This window comes from Brachyhypopomus gauderio, chromosome 6, assembly GCF_052324685.1.
Source record: "Brachyhypopomus gauderio isolate BG-103 chromosome 6, BGAUD_0.2, whole genome shotgun sequence".
Classification (NCBI taxonomy): Eukaryota; Metazoa; Chordata; class Actinopteri; order Gymnotiformes; family Hypopomidae; genus Brachyhypopomus; species Brachyhypopomus gauderio.
This window is the reverse complement of record NC_135216.1, coordinates 11888991-11916357: the sequence shown is the minus strand read 5'-3', so window position 1 is coordinate 11916357 and position 27367 is coordinate 11888991. Positions and strand designations below refer to the sequence as shown.

The following is a 27367-nucleotide window of genomic DNA, read 5'->3' as shown; positions in this document are numbered from 1 at the left end:
CAGATGTATGGCGTCGCCACAACAGAACGCCTGGATGTCTAATCGCTTGTCACCATCTCCCTCTACGTCAAATTCTTCGTCTTTGTACGATGTCTTTGCACCATGATGGTGAGGTAATATCTGCACGTATAACAAGAAACAACCGAGGACACACTGAGGGTTAACAGGGAGTGCTAAAGGCCACACAAAGCTTCTTACGAAGTGAGAGGGAAACAGCTTGATGCAGTGCCTTGAGCTTGAAAGAACAAATACGAACTTGACTCAAAGCTTTGACTGCCTGAATGCACAGCCACTGAAAAGTACACAGTGCTGGGCTTAGGGAACATTTCACTGTGCCTGGCTGAAATGCTGAAAATAAAGTGCACTCCTTCAGCAAATAAACAAGCACGTATGTAAAGGCTACATTAGAGCATAAAACAACACATGAATATGAATAAGGGCGATCGACAGAAAGAGTCAAGAGTGCTTAATGATGTGCAACTAAATTACAGACAGTGACTCATACGAAACACTACAAAAAAGCATTAAAAAAATTCAATTCGTGTTGTCAAATAATTATACCAATTTTAACAAAAAAAAAAAAAAAATTATATATATATTTATATATATCCTTCCGTTCAATAGAAAAGTATGCACAAAATAAATGTAACAAAATGAAAATGCATTAAGGAACCCAAAGAAGATTATGAACCGGGACATACTAGTGAAGGTGATGTTGAAGCCACGGTCGGTGTACGTGTGGTCAGTGAGGAACTCCAGACGTGCCACATGCCCGCTGGTGGTGATGGGTGATGGCAAGACGTCGCCGGAGAAGGTGCCCAGGATGGGTGACTCCGCCTTGCCCCCGTCTTTGATGGACAGGAAGTCAAACTGCTTCTCCATGCTGAGGTCGTTGAAGGCCAGGTTGATGCGGCTCTCTGGCTTGGCGATGATGAGCCACACACAGTGCATGTTGTTGCTGTACTCCTGAGGGTAGTTGGGTGACAGCAGGACTCCGGACGGAGTGGTGAAGTTGAAGAAGCAGGAGACTGTGTGCAGAGAAAATGAAGATGATGAAGATATTGGCTAAATTTGGGCTACCCAGACAGAATGTCTGTTTACAGAATGCGTTATTCCCATGAGGTGATGCTGTGACAATATACTGCATGGTTTACACACCGTGTTCACCATGCACATCTGATCTTTTATCACAGGGAAAGAAAAAAGACCTATAGCTGGAATGTTTTCTATAGTGTGCTGACAGCAAACTGTCAGGCAGGTATAATGTGCCTTGTTGTCTGACAGCTTCTAGGTGGCGCACGAAGTCGAATCTGACCTTCAGTGCATACACCCTCTTTACCAGGTTTTGATTATATCTTGCAGTATGTAATTTCATTCCACACAACATATGAGATGATAACTGTTGTCTTGAACTGCGTTATGGAACATGCGGAGACTCCTGTCTGAGCATAAGTAGCCGTGGCATATGAAAACAAAAGAACCTTTGTAAACAAACTGGAAAGCCTTCAGCAACCCTGGAAGGGGCTTCAATTAGGATCCCATCCAGAAACAATTAACGTATAATTATGAAAGAATGCGGTCCAGCGTCATCTCTAGGAGAGATATTTCAACCCTCACGGTGGCCACTCTCGCTAACGGAGAGACTGCACTGGTCATGCTCCCGATTGGCTAGTCGCTCTGTAAAATATTGTTCAATAATCCAGGGAACTTGTTGTTATGAGTGCAGCAGCACTGTGTGGGCGGCTAAAGAATGGTCGTTTTTTTTTCCCCAAAGATGGAAATCCCTCACAGCAGAGCAAACTAATACCAATAGCTCAGTGCTGGAGTGCTTTCTGCCAGCCAGCACTGCTATTTAAAACTCAAACAGGGCCGTCTCCATGTCAGCTCAGGCAATCGCTGAGGCTGTGGCAGTATGGGGAGTTGGTCAGGATGTGCATGGTTCTGAACAGTAGACGGTTGTTAAATAACGCCACTGCATCCAGCTACATATGCTGATGTATGAAGATATCCACTGTTGAACACATGCGTGTGCTGCTCCTGTGTTTGCTATTCCCATTTTTGTTCCAAATTTGTTTCAAGACATGCAGCATACATTTTCAGGGACAGTCACCGGCCTCACAAACGCCGCACTCACGCACACCTAACATCCTTTACCTAACACCCCTCTCACTTCTTATGGTCTCCCGAGTCTTCCACCTGATTTAGCAGGACTCATTTGCATGAACCGATTGCTAATGCTGCTATTACTGAAGATGTGTCATTTATTTACACAGGGATAACGTTTTAAATGTGTTTTTAATTTATGTACGCGCATGGAAGACAATCTGGCAGAGTAAACAATTGTTAAGTGAAGGTCAACAGCAGAAAGACTTTAACACATGTTTAAGCAGAGAGACATGCACTGACTTTCAGACATTGGCTTCATATACACAATAAGCAGACTGCAAAAAGCTTCGAGGATGATTCATGACTGTCGTAACCAAATGCATTAAGTAGAAAGGCTACCACTTACACACACAGCTGGGCTTCTTGGCTGACCACTGGTTGTTCTTTTGACACGTGATGTTCTTTTTTCCAACCAACTCAAAGGCAGGAAGACATTCGAAATAAAGCCTGTCCCCGTGCCTGAAGCCTGTGCCTTCTCGCTTGCCGTAGGCTGGGATTCCTGGGTCTCCGCACCCACCCTGGTCAATTTCTAATGGGCAGGACAGAGAGATTAAATCAGAAATGGGGGGGGGGGGGGGGAGGGGGGAATCCTATCGCTGCAGAGGGAAGACAATATGAGTCAATAAAAACATGAGTCAAACACCTGGCTGCATGGGGATTGAAGCCTCTCGCATCACCTGAACTCAAGTAAAGGTCAGAAGAGTGAAAGAGGATCAATATCAGGCTTTGATGGAGACCGGGGTTGCCCACGGTTACCTCTACAGTGTGATGTTCTGTCCTCAGAGGGGAATTCAAGTGGAAATGATGTCTTCCTTAATGTCAGGCCAAGAGAACTGGCAAGCGACAGAGGATGAATCAGAGCATGAATTGGGGAGGGGAAAGGTGGGGGTCTCTCAGGCAGGAAGACACACCCGCGCTGTGACCACCCCCCAGGCTAACACCTGGGTCAATACATGTGCACACTACCGTTGTGTCCTCACGGGCGCATTTCACTGAGAGAGAAAAAAAATAAGCAAAATGGATGCATAATATGTCCATATATCCACATCAAAACAGTTCAAGTGGCTGTTGAATAGGCTGGTACTCTGTGAGCTGTTGTGTGTGCCTTTGAGTGTAGTTATTATATGAAGATTTACAAGATCTCATTAAAAAATTAACCTCGCACTGGATGATTTCAGGACTGATTTGTTTGGATGACATGGTGTGCAATTATGTTCTGAAAATGTCCTCATAGAAAAAAGATGTCAGCATCTACGGCTCAAGCGGCAGAAGTAGAAGAAGCCGACTTGGTGTCAACACGGAGAGTGAGCACAATACTTTCCTCTTTTTAAAATCCTTACTAGTACCAATTTTTACCGCTGGCATTTCTAATGTCAATTTATAAAACTATAATTAAGTATCTCTCTCCTTCCTCCCTCGCAGTCTCTATGAATCTATTAATCTCTCCCCAAAGCAAGTGCAGGTCCCAAGTGGGCCTCACGGCTGGCCCAGTGCAGCCCGTCCTGCGGCTAGCCCGCTACTCTCCCGTCATCCCTCCACCTGTCTGAGCACACCACACCTCATTTGAGAGTGCACGGCTGCAGCAAAATGGAGGACGCACAGAAGAGAGCAGAAACAGAGGACATGTGAGAGGATCGCCATGAGAGAGAGAGAGAGAGAGAGAGAGAGAGAGAGAGAGGGATAGACAGAGGGGCATTAAACAGTGTGAAATATATAGATAAACTCTTATATCTATACAGAATGGGAGTAATGTGATACAGGCGCCAATCCATGCACCAGGAGGAGGTTCAGTAGAAGGGATATGAAATTCTTACCCCACATGACAAATGATTTGTTCTCAAACCTTTGATATATGTGCACAGGAAAGGTTAGTGATGACCATCACCCATCACTAAACCATGCGTATCAATCATCACTCAACCCTGCCCATCATCCATCACTCAACCCTGCCCATCATCCATCACTCAACCCTGCCCATCATCCATCACTCAACCCTGCCCATCATCCATCACTCAACCCTGCCCATCAATCATCACTCAACCCTGCCCATCACCCATCACTCAACCCTGCCCATCATCCATCACTCAATCCTGCCCATCACCCATCACTCAACCCTGCCCATCATCCATCACTCAACCCTGCCCATCAATCATCACTCAACCCTGCCCATCATCCATCACTCAACCCTGCCCATCAATCATCACTCAACCCTGCCCATCATCCATCACTCAACCCTGCCCATCAATCATCACTCAACCCTGCCCATCACCCATCACTCAACCCTGCCCATCATCCATCACTCAACCCTGCCCATCAATCATCACTCAACCCTGCCCATCATCCATCACTCAACCCTGCCCATCATCCATCACTCAATCCTGCCCATCAATCATCACTCAAACCTGCCCATCAATCATCACTCAACCCTGCCCATCACCCATCACTCAAATCTTGCCCTGGCCATCGCCCCATGCCCCATCAGCCTTGTTTACAAATTGTACCATATTGTCCCAACAGCCGCTAAACAGCATGCAGTGCTGCTGGAGAGAGTCTAGCATGGACACCTCACACACAGACACCTGGACTGATCCGCGGTCTGTCTCTGACTAGGCCATCCAGAACCTGAGCTGCATTAATGCAGACTCAGTACGCACAGATGCAGGAAGCAGACGAGACAACAGATGTCTCGGAGAAAGGACAGCTTCGTTCTTCAATTCTATGCATGCACACACGTGCGAGTAAGGGTGTGTGTGTGTGTGTGTGTGTGTGTGTTTGCACGAGCCTGTCCCTCCTGCACGTCAAAGCCAACTTTCCGGCAGCTGTCCCTCTGTGGCTCGTGAAGGCGGTCTCCCGCACTAGGAGCTGACGTGCACTTTCAAGGACTGACATTTGTTATTTACCCATTTCAATTTTCCACTGATTTATTCTTCTGTCACGTTTCTTTTTTTTCCTTCTGCAAATTCAGATGGAAGTCACTCACTTCCTAGTGAAGGATTACTAATAATGCAGGAAGGCATGGAAGCAAATCGATTCATCCCCCTCACCAAATGTAGCTGTGTATGGGACTTTTCTAAACGCACCCGAAGCCTCTCATTGGCTGCGCTCCTGCGTTATTTACCTTGCCCGAGCTCGTCGCACAGCGACCCTGTCCTGCGCGGCCGCACGAGTTAATCTTCTAGAGCAAAGCGCGCGAGAATCTCTAAATCAGCACACTGAAATGTCGCCTTCTCCGCTGAATTAGAGCTCGTCCTCTCTCTGGGCTGGATGGGAGAAAGAAGAACAGGATGGGAGAAGTGATGGAGGGCAAAGGAACGCCCACGCTTGAAGCTTCCAGTGGAGGTGAAGAAGAAGCCGGTGGCCTGAGGAAGAAGATGGTGACCTGTGGAAGAATCCGGTGACCTGAGGAAGAAGCTGGTGACCTGATGAAGAAGCTGGTGACCTCGGTCTAGCTGCCTGAACAGCTCAGTGGCTCACAGAGACGTAGACGGCAGGAATGGGGCTGAACTGCACTACTAAGTCTAAACATTAAATACACTGCATGAATGTTATGCTGAAAAGACAAAAAAGGGTTTAAATAACTTCACTCATCATTTCATTTGAGACATGGATATAGAGAGATTTAAAGACATTCTTCATCTTAATTATGTTTTCCTGTTGTATTAAACATTTTTGAGTGTACATACTGCTGTATTTTATATTTTGCTAATGACAAATAAGAATATAAATAGATCTGCTCAGCTCATGCTCAGCAATGATCTAAAAGTGACTCCTGGCTTTCAAATCATCTGGAGTCAAAAGCACAGGGGGGAACATGGCAGACGCCGGCAGCTGCTTGGCACTGTGGAGTCCTGCAGCAATGCCCGGTCCACAGCGCCGGGGTTTGGATCCGGTCCACGGCTCCAGGGTTCGGACTGGCCCTGTTCCCACCAGCAACGTGGAGAGAGTTGTTCCCCCCGGGAAACAAAGGCCAAATTACCATTCTCTGCTCTGCAATGTTCTCACGGCGTCTACATGAGAGGGAGCTGTTCTCCAGCGAGAGGAAAGGAGCATCTCTCTGCCACGAAGACCTCCTTCACGTCTGGTGAGAGAACCATGATGAAGAGGGAGAGAAACGCAGCGTGAAACCTTGTGTGAGTGAAAGTGCGGGAAAAATAAAAGAGCACGCTGTGCTGTCACGGCAGACAAATACATCGAGAGTGGCAAGACGCCCTGTTAGTGAGGGAGAGAGAACAGAGGCGGGAAGAGTTTAAAGATGCAGGGGAGGAATATACCTGTGGAAAGGGACCACAGGTGAGAGCCCCAACCTGATGGACCTGCTCTCCTCTCCTCCCTGGATGGAACAGTCTCGGAAAAAGAGGCAGACAGCACAAAGCAAGAGGAGGGGACTCAGGGTGCTTGTTTAAAGCGAGATCAAACACTCAATTCCTGGCACAATTAAAGGAACACGCAGCGTATGAGAAACGTTTGGCAGGTTATCTGTTAATGCACCGTGACTATAGGCGAACAGAGACGTTGACCTCATCTCGGTCAGGGACATTTCCAGCAAGCACTAGGCCTCTCCTCACATCTCCATACGCGGCTGTGAGAGACACACACGAGCGGAGATAAAACGTTTTCTCAATCACGCCGATTTCAAACAGCACTGCACAGAAACGTAGCAGCGACAGAAAAACACACACACCCCCAACAGTCTTGTTTGCAGTAATAAAGCACCGTCAGTTTGTCTACCTGTGCGGCGACTTCACCAGATAACTCTTGATAGACAGAAAATGTCAACAGGCAGTAATGGCCAAGGATGACCCAGGACCAGTGCAAAATACACCAAGCTAGTGTTTAGATGTGCTCAGTCACGTTTCCGTTTCACCCTAGTAAATGCCAACATCTGAGGTCCGAGTGGACATGTTATGCGGTGTATTTCTCTCCAGGGTTTCTGTCTTACCTTCATACGATACCTTGAAACCCAAAGAGCCACTGGTGTCATCGGTCTTGAAATTGAGCCACATCTGGTGGGTGGTGCTGACCACCAGGTCCGGTGTAGTGGTTCCTGACAGCCTGGAGGCAGACGGGGACACAGAGAGCATTAAGACAAACCCAGCGCACACACTCATTCTGCTGCTAATGTACTGTATGCCAGTAGGCTTGGCTGATCAGGGAGCTCCACTGGCTCAGAGCTTATGGGGCTTACTAATTGTGCATATTAAGCCATTTTGGGGCCCTGAGGATCCAAATAGACAAGAGACAGAGAAAGAGTGAGAGAGAGAGAGAGAGAGAGAGAGAGAGAGAGAGAGAAAGAGGGAGAGACAGAAATAGCCAAAGAGAGACAGACAGAGAGAAGGGAAAAAAAAGAGTCTGACAGAGGCAGAGAAAGAGAGATGGAGACAGCAAGAGAAAGAAGCAGAGAGAGGAGGAGAGAGTGGAGAGAGAGAAAAAGAGAGAGGGAGAGAGGGAGAGAGAGAGACAGAGAGAGAGAGAGAGAGAGAGACTGAGCACTTGAGGACAGCGTGTGCTGCTTGCTGCCACTGAACACTTCTCCAGCCTGCCAGAGAGCACACGTAAAATGCCATCGATAAAACTTTATAGACACCATAAATTTCAGCACAATTAATAACAACACTCTGAGAGGCGTTGGGGAGCATCTGGTCCGGCAAACTGCATTACGGCATCAATATGCGACGAGGGCCCTTTTTTTTGTAGGGATGAACTTGTTGTAACATTGAAAGCCAAAGTGATTGACAATTGAGCCTTGGGTCTTTCTCCCATGCGCTCCTACTCTGAGGGCTGATGAAACGTGGAGAAACAGAGTGTGAGCAGGAGCGGGGGGGGCCAGCAAGAGGGTTGAAAGAGGAGGGCATGCACACATGAAAGCGAGGGAGAGGGAGGTTCGAGCGGGAGGGTTCGGCCCAGGAAGAGAGGAGAAAGGAGAGGAGAAAGGAGAGGAGTGGAGGACAGAAGTACTCACACATGAAAGACGGTCCTCTGATCGCCGACCGCCGCGCCGTCCCCGACCGTCAGTGTGTCGTAGCCTCGCTCCAGGTCAAAGTCCTCAAAGGTCAACTTTATCACCTGCACACAGGCCCACGGGCTCAGACTCAGCGCTCATCGGCAGCCTCTGCCTGTCCAACCACCGGGTGGTCCTTTCTGCTACTGCCCTGAGTACTTTCAGGCTTTAAAGGAGCAGGTTTAGAAATGATTCTATCAATGAGCTAAAGTAAGAGGCACCTGATTATCTCTGAGATAACATCCTTCTCACAGCACAGTGAAAGGTGTTATTTATGCATAGACTAGGGTATTATATAGTCTATAGTTCCACTAGCGTGAAAACGGGCTTTGGTTATAATAACAAACAATTCTCACTTTGTCATATTTGTTAAATCTAAAAAAAATCCACTGAATTGCAGAAACACTGTCAAGCAGAAACACCCCAGCAAGACGGTTACAGTAGGGAAAGGGGTGGAGCACTTTTCCTCTCTGAGTTGTTTACTACCGTGTTGATTACATTTAAAATTGGAATAAAATTTATTGATTCTAGAGTTTTCCTTATGTATGAATGCTCGTTAAGTTGATACACAAGAAAGTAGTTCAAACAGTGAGAGGATAAAAAATGTCGAATAAATAAAAAATATATTTTGTCCAGTCTCCTACGTGGAATTGTCTGCAACATTTCCACCCAGTTCGTAATGTTTTCGGCGCACTCAGAGTCTGACTGGTAATGAAAACGCTTATATAAATGCAAATTGCATTCCGTCCTATGGTAAACACAGTGGGTGATGGGAACTGTCAGGGGTGGAAGAACGGCATTCTGGGTCAGATCCGCAGATAAACGCAGCTTCATCGTGCTTTACCTTACGCTGCTCTTTCTTTTCTCCCCCTCCAGTGTGTCCCCTGCCGCATCAGCCTTGGGAGGTGAGCCCCGCCCTCTCCTGTGGCCTCATGGGAACTGGTGAGCACAGTATTGACCGAGGGCATGGTGGGTGTGAGCTAACTGCTGCCTGACTGTGGGTTACTGTGAGCGTGTGATCTGTAGAGGCACAGGTTCCGTTGAGAGAGTGGAGATGTGAGCACAAGGCCACACAGTGATGTGATGGCAGCAATACTGGCCTGTGTTCCTGTTCTCACGCCACTGAGACCCCTCGATAGGCCTGACTAACAACCTATCAGTACAAATATCTGCATAAAGAGCTGGCAGCAATGATTCAGAAAGAACATGGCCTAAATTGACAAGGGAATATGTTTGTGTCAGCAGAGAGAAACGGATGTTTGAGTTCTGTAACGTGTCACACAAAATGCTCGTATGCATGAAAGGCCTGGTTCACTTGCACTGTTCAGATCTATCACATGAACAGCCTTGGTATGCAAAAAAATCTTTATATACCATCGTAGGCAGCAAGGGTTTGGAAGCCCATGACTGTGGGTCTTAAAAGCAAAAGGTCTTTAAAACGGCTCCTTTACACTGGGCTCTGTAAAAGCTTGTTGAGGCTCTGAGGTCACAGGCTGACCACAGGGGACTGATGGGAACGAGTCTGAAGGAGAGTTACAGAGTGGTGACTAACCACAATTATCTGCATGAAGATCAGATGTTAAACGGGGGCGGGCTGCTAATTAAAAGTGAAAGCAACAACAATAGCAATCAGCCGTTTCTCTCTGCGAGTCGTCGTTTCCTGTTTTCCCGGGGAGCCATTCGTCTAGAACATAAAGCCAGAGTCAAGACTCTGAGTTGATGTTGACACAGCCGAGGAGAATCCAGCCTGGAGCGCTGCAGCCGGTCTGCCCCCTGCAGCCGGTCGGCCCCCTGCAGCCGCCCCTGCCCCCTGCAGCCGGTCTGCCCCCTGCAGCCGCCCCAGCCCCCTGCAGCCGCCCCTGCCCCCTGCAGCCGCCCCTGCCCCCTGCAGCCGGTCTGCCCCCTGCAGCCGCCCCTGCCCCCTGCAGCCGGTCTGCCCCCTGCAGCCGGTCGGCCCCCTGCAGCCGCCCCTGCCCCCTGCAGCCGGTCGGCCCCCTGCAGCCGGTCGGCCCCCTGCAGCCGCCCCTGCCCCCTGCAGCCGGTCTGCCCCCTGCAGCCGGTCGGCCCCCTGCAGCCGCCCCTGCCCCCTGCAGCCGCCCCAGCCCCCTGCAGCCGCCCCTGCCCCCTGCAGCCGGTCTGCCCCCTGCAGCCGCCCCTGCCCCCTGCAGCCGGTCTGCCCCCTGCAGCCGCCCCAGCCCCCTGCAGCCGCCCCTGCCCCCTGCAGCCGACCCAGCCCCCTGCAGCCGTCTGCCCCCTGCAGCCGCCCCAGCCCCCTGCAGCCGTCTGCCCCCTGCAGCCGCCCCTGTCCCCTGCAGCCGGTCTGCCCCCTGCAGCCGCCCCTGCCCCCTGCAGCCGGTCTGCCCGGGCCTCTCTCCCTCCTCTTCCTTCAGTCTCGTCTCAGCAGGCCGAGCTGCTGCAGAGTTCCAGTGTGCGCGTTTGCTCACATTCCGGGTTTCCCTGGAACACTTTGGATGACTCGTATCTAGACATCAATCACACTCAGCTCTAAATCTGAATGGACATAGAGGGATCCTTAATTTAGCGTCCATTTAATAGCACACTGCACACGAGTTAATGTCAAGAGCTAATGGAGACTTGTTCAGTGTCCAAGCTAAACACCTGCTATTTATTGTTCCAAATAGCTTTAGAAATGCTTGTTCAGGCAAAGGCAGCACAATTGCACTTTTTTTCCAATGAATATGCGTAATCTGTACTTATTAACATGATGCAGATTTCTGGTATTTCAGAACAAGCGGCGTGTCCATAGCGCTAGTGAGGACTCCAGGCGCGGTCGGGCTGACTTCCCCGTGTGCAGTGTCGGAGGGTCGGCCAGCGGCCCAGCTGTCCCGAACACAAAGCACTTTTCACAGACCCGGTTCTGCCTTCAAATCACGGCCGACCCCACATCTCCTCCAGGCGCCATTGTGGTGACACAAAAATAGAACGTCATTACGCGTGTAAAGGGTGTGAAGCCGTGAAGCTGTTCTTCATCTGCCCCTCCCTCTCCACGCCAGACCAGTAGAAATGTCCGTTACCCACAGGACACAGTGTGTGTGTGTGTGTGTGTGTGTGTGTATGGGCAGTGGCCCAGCCTTCCTCCCCTCCTGTCTCCTCTGAGCCGGCGTGACAACAGGAGCCATTTGTAAAACCATTTGTTTGGATCCACAGAAAGAAATTTGACAAACAAGGAGGGCCGTGTCCTTGAACTGGGCTCCAAGGTCAATATTACGGCTTTGTCAACGACATGAGGTCCTCTGTGCATACTCAGCTACCACCACCTCCTTCCCCACTGCTGCGGTATCTCTCCTCTCCCTCAGCGAGCCCATCATTACCCTAGCCATATCTGAAGGCACCTACTGGACACAGGATGTACCTTGGAGGGGTCAGAGGCAGTGATGACCCAGGTGCAGTTGGCGTTGTTGTCGTACTGGACGGGGAAGTTTGGAGATGTGATGACACCGCTGGGGCCTCGAAGCTGACCACCGCACATGGGCGCTTAATGTGGGGAAAAGTGAGACATTTTTCAACAACTTTCACTATGAATACACACGTTTTTGCAGTCAGAAGTGATGACAAATTGCATTAAAGTAATACAACACTGTTACAATTTATGATAAAGTCAATTATGATGATACACTAAGCCAATTTTACACAAAATATCTATGAGTTCAGATGTTAACCCAACTGGCTTACATAAACTACAAAAAGTAACAAAAAAACTTTTTAATTTACCCAACTGTGTATGATGTTATGTAATAACAGGTCAATGAAACATCTAACCCAGTTAGCCCTAAATTGTCTATTACAGCGTTGCTTCCTGGGGCTACTCAGTGCAGAAATAACCTTGAAACTGCACAGCAGATAATCATAGAATACCTCCATAAGCTGAAGTAAAGCAACACATCTGTAGTGACACCTTTAGGGGCTTACGCGCTCTCCAGTAGCCCAGCGCAACAAAACAGGATCTCATAGAAAATCTGAGCTCTCTGAAGGTAATTGCAATCGCCTCACTCTTAGAACAACCGTTCGGATGTGGCCGCAAACTAGCGTGACGTGTGGGTATCCTCAGTGATTAAGGTAAACAATCACAAAAACACAGCCTTGAGCTAGAGCCAATATTTGAAAATTGCAGTAACTATTATTTCCCAAGTTGTCAAAAATGATTTATTTCAGATGGGTTGTTTTCAGTGAGAACAGCACGCTGCCTGCACTTTGAGAGACCTTCGACGGGTCCCGAACTTTGGTGGCAATTTGACTTTTCTGTGACTTTCTGAGGGAGTTTCATTCTTTTTGCGTGATTCTCGTGTCCTTCAGGAGGACATTAAAGCCCTCCCCAAACGAAAGTGCTCACTAGCTAATGAGGTAGGAGGGCACAGCCAGTATGTTTTGCGGTAAATGAACATGTTGGCAGGTCTGGGACCAGTGGCAGCTCTTAATGAGCTATGTCTGAGGTGAACTCCTCAGGGGGCTACACGTGCGCGCGCACACACACACACACACACACACACACACACACACACACACACACACACACACACACACACACACACACACACACACGCAGAGCACTCCTTGCATACTTAAAGGTAGACTGACATTAAAAAATAAATCCTTTAAAAAAAGTTAATTAACACCAGGGCCTTCTGACCAGTTTTCACATTCTTAATATAATATATGTAATCTCAGGTGCTTAGAATTCCACTTCAATTCACTTAGGAGTTCTAGAGATTTTTTCTTAGTTCCTTCACAGCCCAAACCCACTTCTGATAACTGTATAGATTCAGATAATTTTTTGTAGTTTAACATCAAGGCAATATGAACAATAGTGAGTTTAAGGCCTTACACTTTCCCTTATGAAATAATGTCAGTGACTGATAAAACAGATAACAGAATATGATCAATCCTTCACTACTGGACAAATGTTATTTCTCTATGCCAAAGCGGTATGCACCTGAACATGATCAGGACAGAGACCTCAGTTGCCTGGATAGATATGCAGAACCATTACTGCAACTACTGCCATTTTAAAAGGTAGAGAAAATAAGTCTAGATCACTGGTCACATCACATGTGGACATTCTGTAGCCTGCAGAACACTGGCAGAAAGGGGTGAGATTACTGGACCTGGACCTGCTGACACTCACGGCCAATATACCCCTCCACATCCAGTGTTTATTAACTGGATGATAGCTCTTAACTGGCTCTTTTTAAAAGGATGCTTTAAATAACTGTAGTTCGACATGTACATGGTTTATGTGTTTTATGTTGATGTGCCTCTAGAAGAACTTTTCTGGATATGCATAAGCCAACGAGCATAGACTAAAATAATCAAGATCTGCATAATCTGTATTTGTTTTCTCTTTATTTCAGTGTTTTATGGCCCTGTGATTTATGAGCGCTTTTTGCTAGGCACTGTGCAACACTGTTTTCTAAATTATTCTCAAGTTTCCAACATTCCTGCAGCACTTTGCAATTAACAGCCTGGTTTTGAGTAATGACCTGGCATTTAGTAGTGTTTAATCAATGAAACAAGACAAATAATCATTCTGTACATTGCTTGTGATAAGGAGCGAGTGATTGAAATGGTTTTTCGAATGTAAAAGCCAAATATCCTCAGTCTCCACGTGTCTAATAGCACTCAGACAAAACCCTGGTGTGTTTAGGGACGCAGGCGGGCTCTCAGTTCCAGATCCAGTCCCTTTTCTGCACGTGTAGCAGGAACAAACGTACCAAAATGCGACCGTGAAACAATCAGAAATCAAAGCTGTAGCGTCTCTGAGCTGTCTGACCACACTTTCCCCACACAGACTGCCCTGCCGTGGTTTCCACTGGGCGGTGGATGTTGGTGGAAGAGAGGACACACAGTGATAATGAAAGACTAATAGTGCACAGCTTGCTGAATGATACTGAGGAAATTAATCAATATCATAGGACCAAGTAGCAGATTTTAACAAGTGTGTGTGTGTGTGTGTGTGTGTGTGTGTCTGAGAGGTGTAGAGGACATAACCTAGAGATGGAAATAGGGAAGGGGGGGTCTGTAGCCCGCAGGGCAGTACAGTTCATGCTGTGGACAATCTAATGATAAATTGTATTTACCTGCATGACATGTTACATAGACACATCTGTTGCAAGATAATCCTTAATACCAATTTACCTCTTGTAATAAATAACCCCCCCACCCCACCCCGCACACACACACACACACACACACACACACACACACACACACACACACACACACACACACACACACACACACACACACACACTGTCACATGCAAAATTAAAAAACAACAATAAAACTGAAGGAACTCTTTGACGTGTAATAAGGGGTGTATGTGCGTACGTTTACACCAGGCCTTCGTGATAGTGGCCGAGGACTGACTGTGACACTTTGAAGGAGTGACAGTCTGAAGTGGGATGAAGTCATGAGGGCTCTCCAGGCCAATCACACTCACAAAATTAGTACGGCTTAATAAAGTCATTCATCAGAGCTAAGTGCGGCTAAATAAGGTGATTGCTGAAGAGTGATAGGCATCTCCCGCCTCTCAGGAAGTCTGTCACACAGATGGCCCGTCCAACACGCCACACGCGAGACGCAGGAGACCCAGCGTAGAGGAGCCCTACCTCTGCAGATGGGCCGGTCGTCGCTCCAGCCCACGTAGCTGTCGGTGACGCGCATGCAGGTGATGCTCTTGGAGCCCTGGAGCTCGTAGCCTTCGTCGCAGGAGAAGTGGACGGTGGCACCACGCCTGTGGGGTGGGGAAGACGGGGGGGGGGAGAGCACAGCACAGCTCACTGGGTGCAGGTCCATCAGTTATGCCTAACTGCAGGAACCCCACGCGCTCTCCACAGAAGCATGCATGTTTAATGACGCACATTCATCCATCACGTTTAATCTCGGCCAGGAAGCGACAGGCGGGGCGCAGAGCGAGAGGCGGAGAAAGATCCTCCTCCCCAAGTACCCTCATCCCCTCATCTCCTCATCCTCTCATTCCTTCATCTCCTCATCTTCTCATCTCCTCATCCCCTCATCTTCTCATCTCCTCATCCCCTTATCTTCTCATCTCCTCATCCCCTTATCTTCTCATCCCCTCATCTCCTCATCCTCTCATCTTCTCATACCCTTATCTTCTCATCCCCTCATCTCCTCATCTCCTTATCTTCTCATCCCCTCATCTCCTCATCCTCTCATCCCCTTATCTTCTCATCTCCTCATCCTCTCATCTCCTCATCCCCTCATCTCTTCATCCCCTCATCCCCTCATCTCCTCATCCTCTCTCACTCCCCTCCAGTCTGTCGCTGGAGTGTCCCGGGTGCACGGTGTGATTCTCCATAGCTACTCTGTCTCATTCATCCTCACTCAACCCTTCCTTCTGTCTGTGTGTGTGCACATGTGCGTGTGGGCATGTGTGTGTGTGTGTGTGTGTGTGTGTGTGTGTGCCAAGAGCCCTGGAAGCCAGAACAATCTCCCCACTCCATCTGACAGTGTTGACCCAGGGAGCCAGTGGCCCTCGTCTGACCGGCAGGTCTCCTGATACAGCGCTGCGCTCCCTCCATTACCCACTGCCTGATGAAGGAGCACTTGGCTAGAAGGGGCTCAGAATGTTCTGGCAAAAAAGTTTCGATTGTCTTTCACTTCCCCGCTGCAAAAGCAGAGCCAGCGAGCGCAAAACGGATCGTCCCCATTTGTCTGCATTAGAGTCCTCTGGGGTGCTGCAGTACACCCCACACCACAGGATACACCCCACACCACACTATACACCCCACACCACAGGATACACCCCACACCACAGGATATACCCCACACCACAGGATACACCCCACACCACAGGCTACACCCACACAACAGGATACACCCCACACCACACTATACACCCCACACCACAGGATACACCCCACACCACACTATACACCCCACACCACAGGATATACCCCACACCACAGGATACACCCCACACCACAGGATACACCCCACACCACATGATATACCCCACACCACAGGATACACCCCACACCACAGGATACACCCCACACCACAGGATATACCCCACACCACAGGATATACTCCACATCACAGGATACACCCCACACCACAGGATATACCCCACACCACAGGATACACCCCACACCACAGGATACACCCCACACCACAAGATATACCCCACACCACAGGATATACCCCACACCACAGGATACACTCCACACCACAGACAGATCTGCAGCAGCACTTGGCCAGAACACACCACCCCTCTGATTCCACTCATCTAAATGGATGTGTCCATATTCCTCACTCTTCCCCTGTTCTCCATCTACATCATGCCTGTTCTTGCCACTTGTTCCCACTTCTCTCTGTCTTTTTCACTGGCCTACCTTTTACATCCATGTGTCTGTTCCTCCTCGGCCAGTTTGTTTCTCTGCTCTCTCTTTCCTTCCCTCTTCCTCCTCCTCTTCCTTTCTCTCCTTCCCTCCTCCTCCTCCTCCTCCTCCCCCATTCTCACTCTGACCTTTGTGCCCATGTCCAGTGTCTATGTTTATTCTGATCAAATGTCCACAATGAGCCTCGAGAATTAAAAGGGCAATGTGAAGTTCTGCAGGTGCGGGCCCCTACCACCCCACGCTACTCATCACTCAGACATTACACACAATAAATTAACTGCATCCCTCTTTCCTCCCACCTCCTTGTCCTCTGAATGGAGTTTGGTAATCAGTAATCCATAGTTCATTTCTCACCTGAAGTCAGAACCTTTTCTTTTCCCTCTGTCTGGGATTCCAGGGTCCAGACACATGTTGTGCCCTTGTGCCACACCCATTTGGGACACTACAACAGAATCAGAGAAGGCTTTTGTTTTTAAATGGTAAGGAGAAAACCAGTAGTCATACTGAAAGCAAGTGATAAGCTGTAGTTACATCTGTTCTGTACTTCAGTTCAGGTTACCTGGCTACCTGAAGAATTGAGTTTAAGACACGCTTAATGAACTTGAAATGCCTTCATGGTCTTTCCCTACTGTACACCGGAGAAGTTGTTAATACGTATGTTCACAGAAGAGCTAGTCATAAACACAACTGACAAAAGTTAGTCATACACACATTTCCCCATCAAACCCGTCCCCCCACTATAGAGATGTGAGGTTGTGGAATTCCTCCTGCCTAGAGACCTGAGGTCTCCTCATGTTTTAGGCCCATTCAAGGGGAACGTCAAAGATACCTAACATTTTCTCCTATTGTTTTTCTTCTAGAATTGATTTAATTCCATTTTGTTCCATTGTTTTATTATTTCAAATTCTGTTTTAGCCATAAATTCTATTATTTCATTTTATTCCTGCTGTTACACCTTTTAATTTTGTTTAATTCTTAATTAAGAAATTATGAGTATTATTATTGTTGATATTATTATTATTATTATTATTATAGAACATAACTGCACTCTCCAATCCTTACAGTCTGGCCTGTGACATCCACTCAGGATGAGAGTAAAACACACTAGGTGGGGACTCTTGCACTGCGGAGCTCGGAGGGCCACAGCGGGAAAACCTAAAGTGACACACGTTGATTGGATGCCAAGCCTCATGCATATTAATTAAGGACAAAAGGCCAGACTTGTCAGCGCCAGAGACGGCATCAGCCACGGTGATGGCACCGGGGGCTCTAGCAACACCTGCAGATGGCACACCCTCAAGGGAGCTCTTATATTTTCTCACAATGATACAAAAGTGATAGGAAAGTAAATAAAGGCTGTGCTTTGGCAGGCCCAAAGAGAGGAGAATGCTGACACAGATGCCTGATACATAGTGCCTGCATCACCTCCGCCTGCTTAGACTGAATACGGGTGTGTTTGGAACCCTCCTCTTTCCTCCTGAAGAGAACAGAGGCACCTCCAGTTGACATTGTAAGGAATGATAGTGAGGATTATGTTCAAGGCTGTGTTACGTTCTGTAATAAGGACACTGCCTCTTACGGCTCCGGAGACAAAGAATATTGCAGTCTGGCCATGAGCAGAATACTGAGAATACAACAATCAAGGAACACCCTAGCCAGCGTGTGGTCATGGAGATTGTTCTTTCTTGTGTCAGGTATGTTCTGTTCTTTTTCAGTGTAAAGTTGCAGTGACAGGTGTAAAAGTATGACACCCCAGAGAAATACATACGGACTGAGATCTTGCTGTGGTTATCTTTACTGGGGAGCATCTTCACCCCTCTGGACTTCAACTCTGTCATCTTCTTTACTGTAAAACAAGAGGCACACAGTATGTTGTTTGGAGGATGGCAATAATACACATGTGAGTGTGTAATAAAAATAATAATAATAACCTTGGTGGTAATCTTTCCTGGTTTATAAATAAATACATTTATACATACACGAGTATCTTCCACACACACACACACACACACACACACACACACACACACACATAAATAATTGTATATAAATTGCACCAGGAATAAACAAATGAAAAACTAGTAACTAAAGTTAGACACTGACATTCTGCAACTCAAGCATTACTTATGTTTGAAGAAAGCTCTCAATACGTGGTGTAATGGCGGAACACATCCAACCCAAATACACGTGTGTACTCACTCACACATACACACACGCCCACACAAACGCACACACACGCCCACACAAACGCACACAGAACTCAGATGTTGTTTAGCTATCTTCATAGCTCTATGTGCACGGTAAAATTAAATACTAAAAATGAAAAGAGAACAGGCAAATTTGATAGAAGCTTCACAAGTTTGACAGGAGGAACAAAAAAAGTAAAGAGTGTTCTCTGTAATTTCAGAAGTACTTCTCAGACAGCAAGTCTTCTGAGTCATTTAAAGGGTGTTTGGGCCAATACCCAACAAGTACATTAGAGGAACAGTGGCACTTGGCTATGTTGTCGTGTGGATTATAAGGGACGCACCTCTAACATGGCAGAAACCATCCACAAAGCTGCTGTGCATCATTTAATTACACTATATAATGACATTGAAAACATTTAATGTCAAAGTACTGTGAACACTATGTATAAAAAAGCATGTATAAAATGCTACACACTGTCTTGAAAAATTAGCAACGGACTAAATCTCCAGTGAACCAATTTATTTTCTACATTTACTTAAAAGTATTTTATACCTTCATAATATATTCATTTATTTAAAAAGTACTTTATTCTCTCATAATATATTCATTTATTTAAAGCCCCATTTAAGAAACACACACAGCCAAACCAGGACAAGCCCCAAGTGTCTCTGTAGATGCCTGAAGATGATGTCTGCTGTTTTAGCACATGTCACTTCTGAAGCTATACATGAAATCACAGGAGGGATTGTGATTTCACAGGAGCAAACACAGTCTGGTGTGGGGGAGGGGTGTGTGTGTGTTTGGAACGAATCCTTCAAGTCCTTCTTATTGTTAAAGCAGATGTAGTTTGCCTGTTGTGAGTTCCAAAGGTCCAGAGACCCTCTACATCACGGATGCACGAAAATATTTCAACTATCATGGAGAAACCGGAGGCTAAACGGCTTATGTTAAGAGTGAAGGGGGTCAATGGAAAATCTAATTAAGGGCTTAGTCCTCCTTTCTCCTCTTCCTAATTTCCTAACAGTTCTTAATTATCAAACTGCCGACCTGTAATCCCATCCCATGGCTCTGATCTGCTTAGGGGGGGAGGTGAAATTCCTGCAGACTCCGGCTTTGTTTTTCACAGCCATGTGCATTAATCCTGTTTTTCAGCGCACCCCCAACCCCTCTGAGTGGAGACCTCTGACCTTTAGAACCTCGTGAAACTGTAGCCAAAGAAGTCCTAGTAGCATTATAGGTAGGGGGGCGGATCACATCACTGGTCTACTGCTTCAGTAGCACCTCGCCAGGACTAGGGGAATATACAGCGCACCTGTCATTCCCAGTGCATACTGGAAAGAGGATGTAGCTCATTCTGACACTGCAGCCGTACTGCAGAAGTAACTCTATAGTTTTGATTGAAAGATTAACCTAATCTAATTCTACCTCACTGATGCTAGCTAATCATCAGCACTATAAATCCTGTGGAAGTCTGTGTTTATTTCAGAGCATTGTTTGCTGGTCTTACCTTGGTATTGAGCACTGAAGCCCCTTAGCTTGTGGTTTCCATCTGTGAGGAAGTGGAGCCGTAGCCAGTTCTTAACACTAATGATGGGGGAGGGCATGTTAGGACCTGTGAACCTGCAACACAAGTCAAAAGGGGGAACATGATCAATCAATCAGTGCCCAATCAGGTTGATTGGGAACCCAGTGGATTGTAATGCAATTCACACAGAGGGGATAAAAAAAAATGTTCAGTAGGAATAATAGGTCAAACCCAAAATAACCCACACACCTACCTAAAATAAAACATGCACACACACACATACACACACACACACGCACGCGCACACACACACACACACACACACACACACACACACACACACACACACACACACACACACACACACACACACACACACACACACACACACACACACACCTTTGACTGGTTAAAAGGCACCTCTTTTGCAAATGTACATTTAATTATCATCTCCAGTTTTGTACATGTGAATTGGATTTTCTCAGCCACAGCCACTGAGTTCCCACCTCCTACTCCTCAGATGAGCATTTTAGGGTCTGTTTTACCCAGCAGCCATCAAATGAAACAATGACACTCCTAAATGGAAGAACAGTGTAAAGTACATTCAAGTGGAGGACAGTCAAGGTGCTAATAGAGATGTATATATTTTGATTTGGAGGGTAATTGAATGTTTCAGGGTATCGTTTTCCACAGGAGGATTATAAAGCTCCTTTTTGATAGACAACAAAGATGTCTGAGAGGCTGCCCAGCAACAGGCTTTGAATGAGTAATCTAATGAATGTGCATTAGCAACATACAGAATTTGCTGGTACTGACGTTCTGGAAATGACAAGAATTAGTGCTTTTTATTAAGACAAAGCTGTTCGTGCTATTGTAAGCCATGTTTCACAGTTGCGTTATAATAGTGAATGCTAAGTACATAAGCTGAGGAGAAAACAGAACACTGCCTGACAGAAAAGGGAAGATTGAGCGTCAACGTGTGTGTACCAAATGTCAGATTTGGCTCAACAAGCTCTGCAATGAGGATGAGGATGAGAGAGTGAAAGAGAGAGAGAGAGAGAGAGAGAGAGAGAGAGAGAGCAGGATCAAGAGGGAAGGGAAGAATAGAAGGGCACAAGTGAGTAGATCCCAATCGGCTCTGCTTTCAGTCTGTCACTGATCGGGCTGATGGTGTAGATGTCCAATCAGCCTCTCAGTGCTGACTCACCAACGTTAGCCAGGCGTGTGGCTCCACCAGCACTGACGAGCTTGATGAGACGAGACTCTGAATCACAGTTACAAAGATCCACTCCATCAGGAGCTCCCTTACCCGCGGACACAGTGGTGATACGGGAGATGAGAATCCTCTCATGACTGGAACACCGGCCCCATCAAGTGTGTGAAAGATGTCCTGGTGCTCATGATATGTTGTGGGTGGCATTGTCATCTGTCATCGCAAGCTCTCACTGTTAAAACAGGCTAGATAGCTGATGGATCGTAATTAAAACGATGGCAGAGCAGCGGATGAGCCTTGCGAGCCACTTTACCACATGCTGGAGAAAAATGACGCGCTGTGGAAGTTCCTTGAGCTTGGCCAAATAGATTTTCAATTACAGCCATTCCAAAATCACATTACACAGGGTCGATAATATCAAAGTGTGAAAACCAAGTGAAAAACAAGTAAGAGAAGATAGAATGAAAAACAAAACAAATAGGCTAGTCTAGCTTCAACCGACTATCATTCACTGCAAAGCCACTGACAACAGCACGACATCTGAAATGGTGGGAAATCTTTGAAAGAAGTACGATTTTGAGTGGCCTTCTGTGTATTACTGCTGAAAAAAAGCTTCGGTTGTGCCATCCTGCATGCCAATCTGCTGCGGAGTGTGCCAAAACATTAGTCCACTTCGCGCTTTGCAATTGTTAGTTATAGCCACAGCAAGCAATAAATGTTAACACGAAGTCCTTTGTCTCTCTTGTTTATTAGCATTTCAGAAATGGCGAGGTGGTTATTTAGCAATCTGAAAACACCCTAGCGTTAACTTTGAGAGAATAAGATGATTAGCTGTAATGTATCTTGCTAGGTGCATTCCGTCCGCTGAAATGCTTGATTGCATTGTGACTGGTCTTTCATGTATCTATTACAGGGAGCCCTAGCTATGCTACAGGGAGCCCTAGATATGTTATACCTGCTGACTTCATAACAACAGCATGTGACTGCAGAGGAGAGGAAATGTTTTCTTAACTAGATTAACACTATTTCTCATCATGAACATTCCACATATCTAACTGTGTAACGTGCCCACTGTGGATCAAACACAAGACCTTGGTGTTATTACCACTACGGGCTTCACACAATGCTGAGCTACAAGAACACACCATTGTTTTGGTCTTATTGCCATCTTAGATACTTAGCTAGCTAGTATATGGATGCACTACAATTCCCCATGAGCATTTCAACAAAGAGAACTAGTCAGTCAGTCTGTCAGTCAGCTAGCCGGTCAGAGAGGGCGTCTTTAAAGCGTAAATAGAAATGATATACAAAATATGTATGAGAAATGACGGGTCAAACTACTACTCTGCGTTCTTTCGCTGGAAAAGAGCTCGGCAGGAGGTCTCGGCAGTTCCTCGTTCATTTTCACCACAGCCTGGCCTGTTCGGCTCTTTAGCACCACACACCTCCCTAACCCACAAAATGGAACAGGTGCCGCCATTTTTCACGTGCGAGAGCAATTGCGGGCGTCACTCTAACACGGCGAAGGCTCCCTCAGAAGCCAGCCTCTCTCAGGGTGCTTAGAGGTGAAAGGATAGGCTTCCCCGTGACATGCATAAGCACCTGTTGTTTAGCTAGAGCCAATGGCACAGGAGTGCAATCATGGAGAATAAAGCGGTCCCTGGGCACCGGTTCCCAGGTACCTGTCACCGCGCCGTCATGTTAATGCAACAGGCTGCCGCAAAAGCTTATTTTAACACACATTAGCTGAATTGTGCTTATTAACTAAAACAGGCCTCTTTTTCCTCTAGGGGAATGAGAAGAAGTGACAAGATGGCTCGCTTACAGTCTCTCCACATTCACTCTCTCCTTTCGCTCTCTCGACAAGGAATTTCGTTTCCAATATGTGTTAGGTTGACAGGGGGACATGGCTTGTGACAAAGCCTCCTATGAAGTCAAAAGTCTACCAAGCGTAGAGGTCTCAGTGGTATGAGTGAAGCAGTGTGTGAAACCTCATGTGTCTCACAAACCACGACAGCCTGACCCAGATCTGAAGACAGAAGATGTGACGAAGAAGCACGTTCTTTTTGCTGTACATGGGTCTGTCCCCACTGTGGCTCCGGTAATAAAACCAGATATATGCAGGACACGGCGAAGGTATCCATGCATAGACATACCAGGTGAAAGATGCAGTGTGAGCGGAAGCCATCTGGAACCTGAAGAAATCCACCGGATGGGTGGATTTACAGCTTTGGTAGTCTGTTTGATGTGATCATGGCAGAGAGCTCTCGTGGTTGTTTCACAGGTTAAAGTTTGAACCTTTAAACATTCCTTCACCTTAAAATGCTCCATGCTTAGCCTCTACTCTCAGATAACAAAAAAAAAAAACAATCATGACTACAGTAACTGATGGGCATGGAGATGGGGAGAGGAAGATGAATCTTTTCCATAGAATCAATCACCGACAGGTCTGCCTTTACTGAAATTAGTTTTCTTCTTCGGGTTCACATTATTTCTTTATTTAATGCGCAACCCCTTCTGTCCTTTGAGGTCTACCAAAATAATGGAAGTGGCATTGAGTTCTGACAACTTGTCACATGACATTAGCCTTGATTTACGACAGCAGCCACTGGACAGATAAAGTGAGTTTCACTTCAGATTGCATGTTTTATTACATTATTGTCAGACTCTGTAACAATGCGGAGATCTCATGCAAGATAAAAGGAAGGATGTGAAGCTCACTACCATTTCCTAAATCTATAGCCTGTCTTAAAAGCCGTTACCTAATATTTCATATTCTTATTTGTAATTTTTATGCCTGACTCACTCACTCTGTCTTTCTCTCTCTCTCTCCCTCCAATAGACAGATTTTCTTTAATAAAAAATAACTTTACAAAACATAATAATAATAATAATAATAATAAAACTATTTTCCTCAACAATAAATATATCTTACAAAGAAATTATGCAGATTATAAAGATTACACAGATTATTGGATTTCACTGAAATTAACTATTAAGAGAAGCTACTTCCAGCAGTCCTTCCTTGTAAAGGTTTCTATTGCTTCATACAAAAGTACACATTCACATTACTAAGAAACTGTTGTCCTTAAACCACACCTCCTAAAACACATGTAAAACTGATTTATACCGCTACCTACAGTGTAGGTACCCTGCTATGGGGCATGTCCATATTATTAACTGGTGGACGATCTCTGTGAAAGGATTTGAAAACCTACAATGAAAGTTTTCCTGAAAGGATCCCAGTTAGATGTTTTTGGACCAGACTAATGGACCAGAGGAGGAATGGAGATATGGGAGTAGAAAAGATCACCTAAAACAGATTTATCTGTGCTAAAAACGCTTTAAAGAATCACTCCCCCTGCCCCAATGTCCATGTCACAATGCACTTATTGAGATGTCTGTTTGAGTTAAAAAGCTATTTAAACCAAAATCACTCCTTGTTAAAATGTGATGATTATACCAGAAGATGGTCTTAGGATCTGATAACTTACAGGAAGGAAGAGAGTATCGAAAATGTCATTACAGATTAGCACACTCATAAATATGCTATTAGGGCTCTGGAAAGCCTTGCCACCCTTACGCTTCCCCCTCCTTCACCACATTTCCTTTCTTCATAAAATACGCTATTCGCACTCAGCAAAGAGTCCTGAAAGTCAAAAAGGCACTCTTTAAGGGCATTATAGCAAGTTCAAAATGCTTTCAACTTCCTGCTCGGTATTAGATTTTCCTCGGACAAGCCTCGAGAGTGCAGCTATAAATGAGTTCTTGATCCCAGTCCGACGAACTTCCCTAGATTAATCGAAAATATCTCCAGCATTAAAGAAAAAAAAACACAAGGGCATGTCCACCTATAAGCAATGCACTCATGTACTTCAAATACATTCAACTTCAAGACGATTACCCATAATGCAGCTCAACAGTATTACTAGTGAGGAGATCAGGAAGCGGAAACATAAAGAAAGGCACAAGGCTAAATCGAACATCATCAACATACAACTTTCTATATCTTCACCTGGAAAGCCAATTAACAGCAGTAACCGATGTCCTTCATTGTCCAACGTATGCACTAGTGTCATTGCTGCAGCATGAAACACGATGAGGAATGACTTAATCATTCCCACTTGATCTGTGCACTTTCTTCTGCCATTTGATTATGGTTTGTGGTGCTAAAGGTTGTTGCACAGACCTGAGGGAGTTCGCACAGCTGTCTTGCACACAGCTAGCTTAATTGTAGCTACTTAGGCAGATCAATCAGACTGCTGCTTTGTATTCTGCTAAGGCACTGGAGCTGAGAGCATGGGTCAGGGTGACTTTTAAGCCCCAAAGTTCTGCCATTTTAATGACTGTGAATCATAGGAGGGGTGAGCAATGAAAGAGCAAACTCTCTCTCTCTGAAGTGACAAAACAAATCAGCCCGTCTGGGCACGAGGGCCAGTGAATTAGGTCTGAGGAGAGGAGAAAGACAGAGAAAGACAGACGAAAAGCTTTGACCTTCACACATCTGAAGTCACATTGTTGAAAGAACACAAGCACTGACATTAAACTCTCTCAGAGCTTTGTGGGTGTGGAAAGACTTTGAGTTAAATATTAGTTGACTTTTGGCTTTTGGCATAAAAAAAAATAAATTTTAAATTGTATAAATTTAGTAGCTAAATGAAGAAAACTAGTAATAATAATAATAATAATTATTATTATTATTATTATTATTATTATTATTATTATTAGAATAATTATACATAAAACTAATAATAATAAGCTTGCAAGATTAGTACAATATATAGAAATTATTATTATTGTTATTATTATTATTAAGAAGGTAAAGAAGAAGAAATGTCTGAAAACAGTCTGAACTGTTACTGTATCTATCAATTTCCAGCTCAATTCTGGGTCAGTTAAATATATATGCCTCTTTCTCCCTCTTCTCCCAAAAAGGCATAACACATTGTAAATGGGAAATGAATCCTTGAAAGTTTCATTAAAGAACTATGCCCTAAAATGTTCCCACACACTCTTGTGAGATATCTAAGATAATACTCAGCCTGTGTGGTGAGGAATATTAGTGTCTATTTTAATAATCACAGTGGAAGACTTCAAAAGACCTTTGTCCCATCTTCATAATTCTCTCCTCTCAGTTTCCTCTCTGGTCTGTGCATATCTCCATCTTTCCATCCTCGTGACACCATAAATGCTGCTCCACAACACCTCTGCTAGCTTCCTCCACCTGCTTTCAAATGAACATTGTGGAGATTAAATGAAAAGAGTAATGTATGCGGATAGTAGAAAATCAAATAATTGAGGCAATTTTTACATCCAAAGTGTCAGGATTCCGTCCCCATGCTGACAGGCACAAGCGATCAGTGGCGGTCATGCACATGGACTTGTGTTGTTCTTATGTTAACTGTGTGCTAACTGTGTGCTAACTGCTACTTGTGTGTTGTCTGTTAGTGGCCACACCACTTGGAGCAGATAGTGTGTTTTTATTGTTTTCATTAAACACTTCACTAACTTTTGTCTGCATGTTCTTCACCCATGACACAAAATCAATGAAGCGAAAAACTATAGATGTAAATGGCAGATATGAACAACTGATGAATGTCATTTAAACTACAAACAGAAGAAGAAACAGTCACACATAACTGGGGGGTTTAGCTTTGCGTTGTTGTAGAACCTATAGGCCTACAGAGTATACAACTGCAGTATCACAAAATATTCAAAATCTGTGTTGAAGACACCATTACTGAACAACTTTTGCGTCTCTTTTGCGTTTCAGCAAAGAGACAAAGCCCAGCGAGTTCAAGTCTACACTAAGTGATTCTAGTACTCAGATATTTACAGCCATTTACTCTGTGCTACAATGGCAAACATACACGCTGTCCAAACCATCAGGTGTGGCA

General features: G+C 45.8%; 1 protein-coding gene across 1 annotated transcript in view; it reads right to left on the bottom strand.

Moving 5' to 3' along the window:
* The window catches only part of csmd2 (CUB and Sushi multiple domains 2), a 204109-nt gene that overhangs the window by 80030 nt on the left and 96712 nt on the right, over positions 1-27367 (bottom strand). Inside the window, exons 6-14 of the mRNA XM_077008705.1 lie at positions 20240-20352; positions 18311-18388; positions 16897-16984; positions 14791-14915; positions 11538-11659; positions 8126-8229; positions 7106-7218; positions 2513-2695; positions 702-1028 (exon numbers count right to left, since the gene is read on the bottom strand). Of these exons, the coding sequence (XP_076864820.1) occupies positions 702-1028; positions 2513-2695; positions 7106-7218; positions 8126-8229; positions 11538-11659; positions 14791-14915; positions 16897-16984; positions 18311-18388; positions 20240-20352 (1253 nt within the window). The remainder of the gene's footprint in view (positions 1-701; positions 1029-2512; positions 2696-7105; positions 7219-8125; positions 8230-11537; positions 11660-14790; positions 14916-16896; positions 16985-18310; positions 18389-20239; positions 20353-27367) is intronic.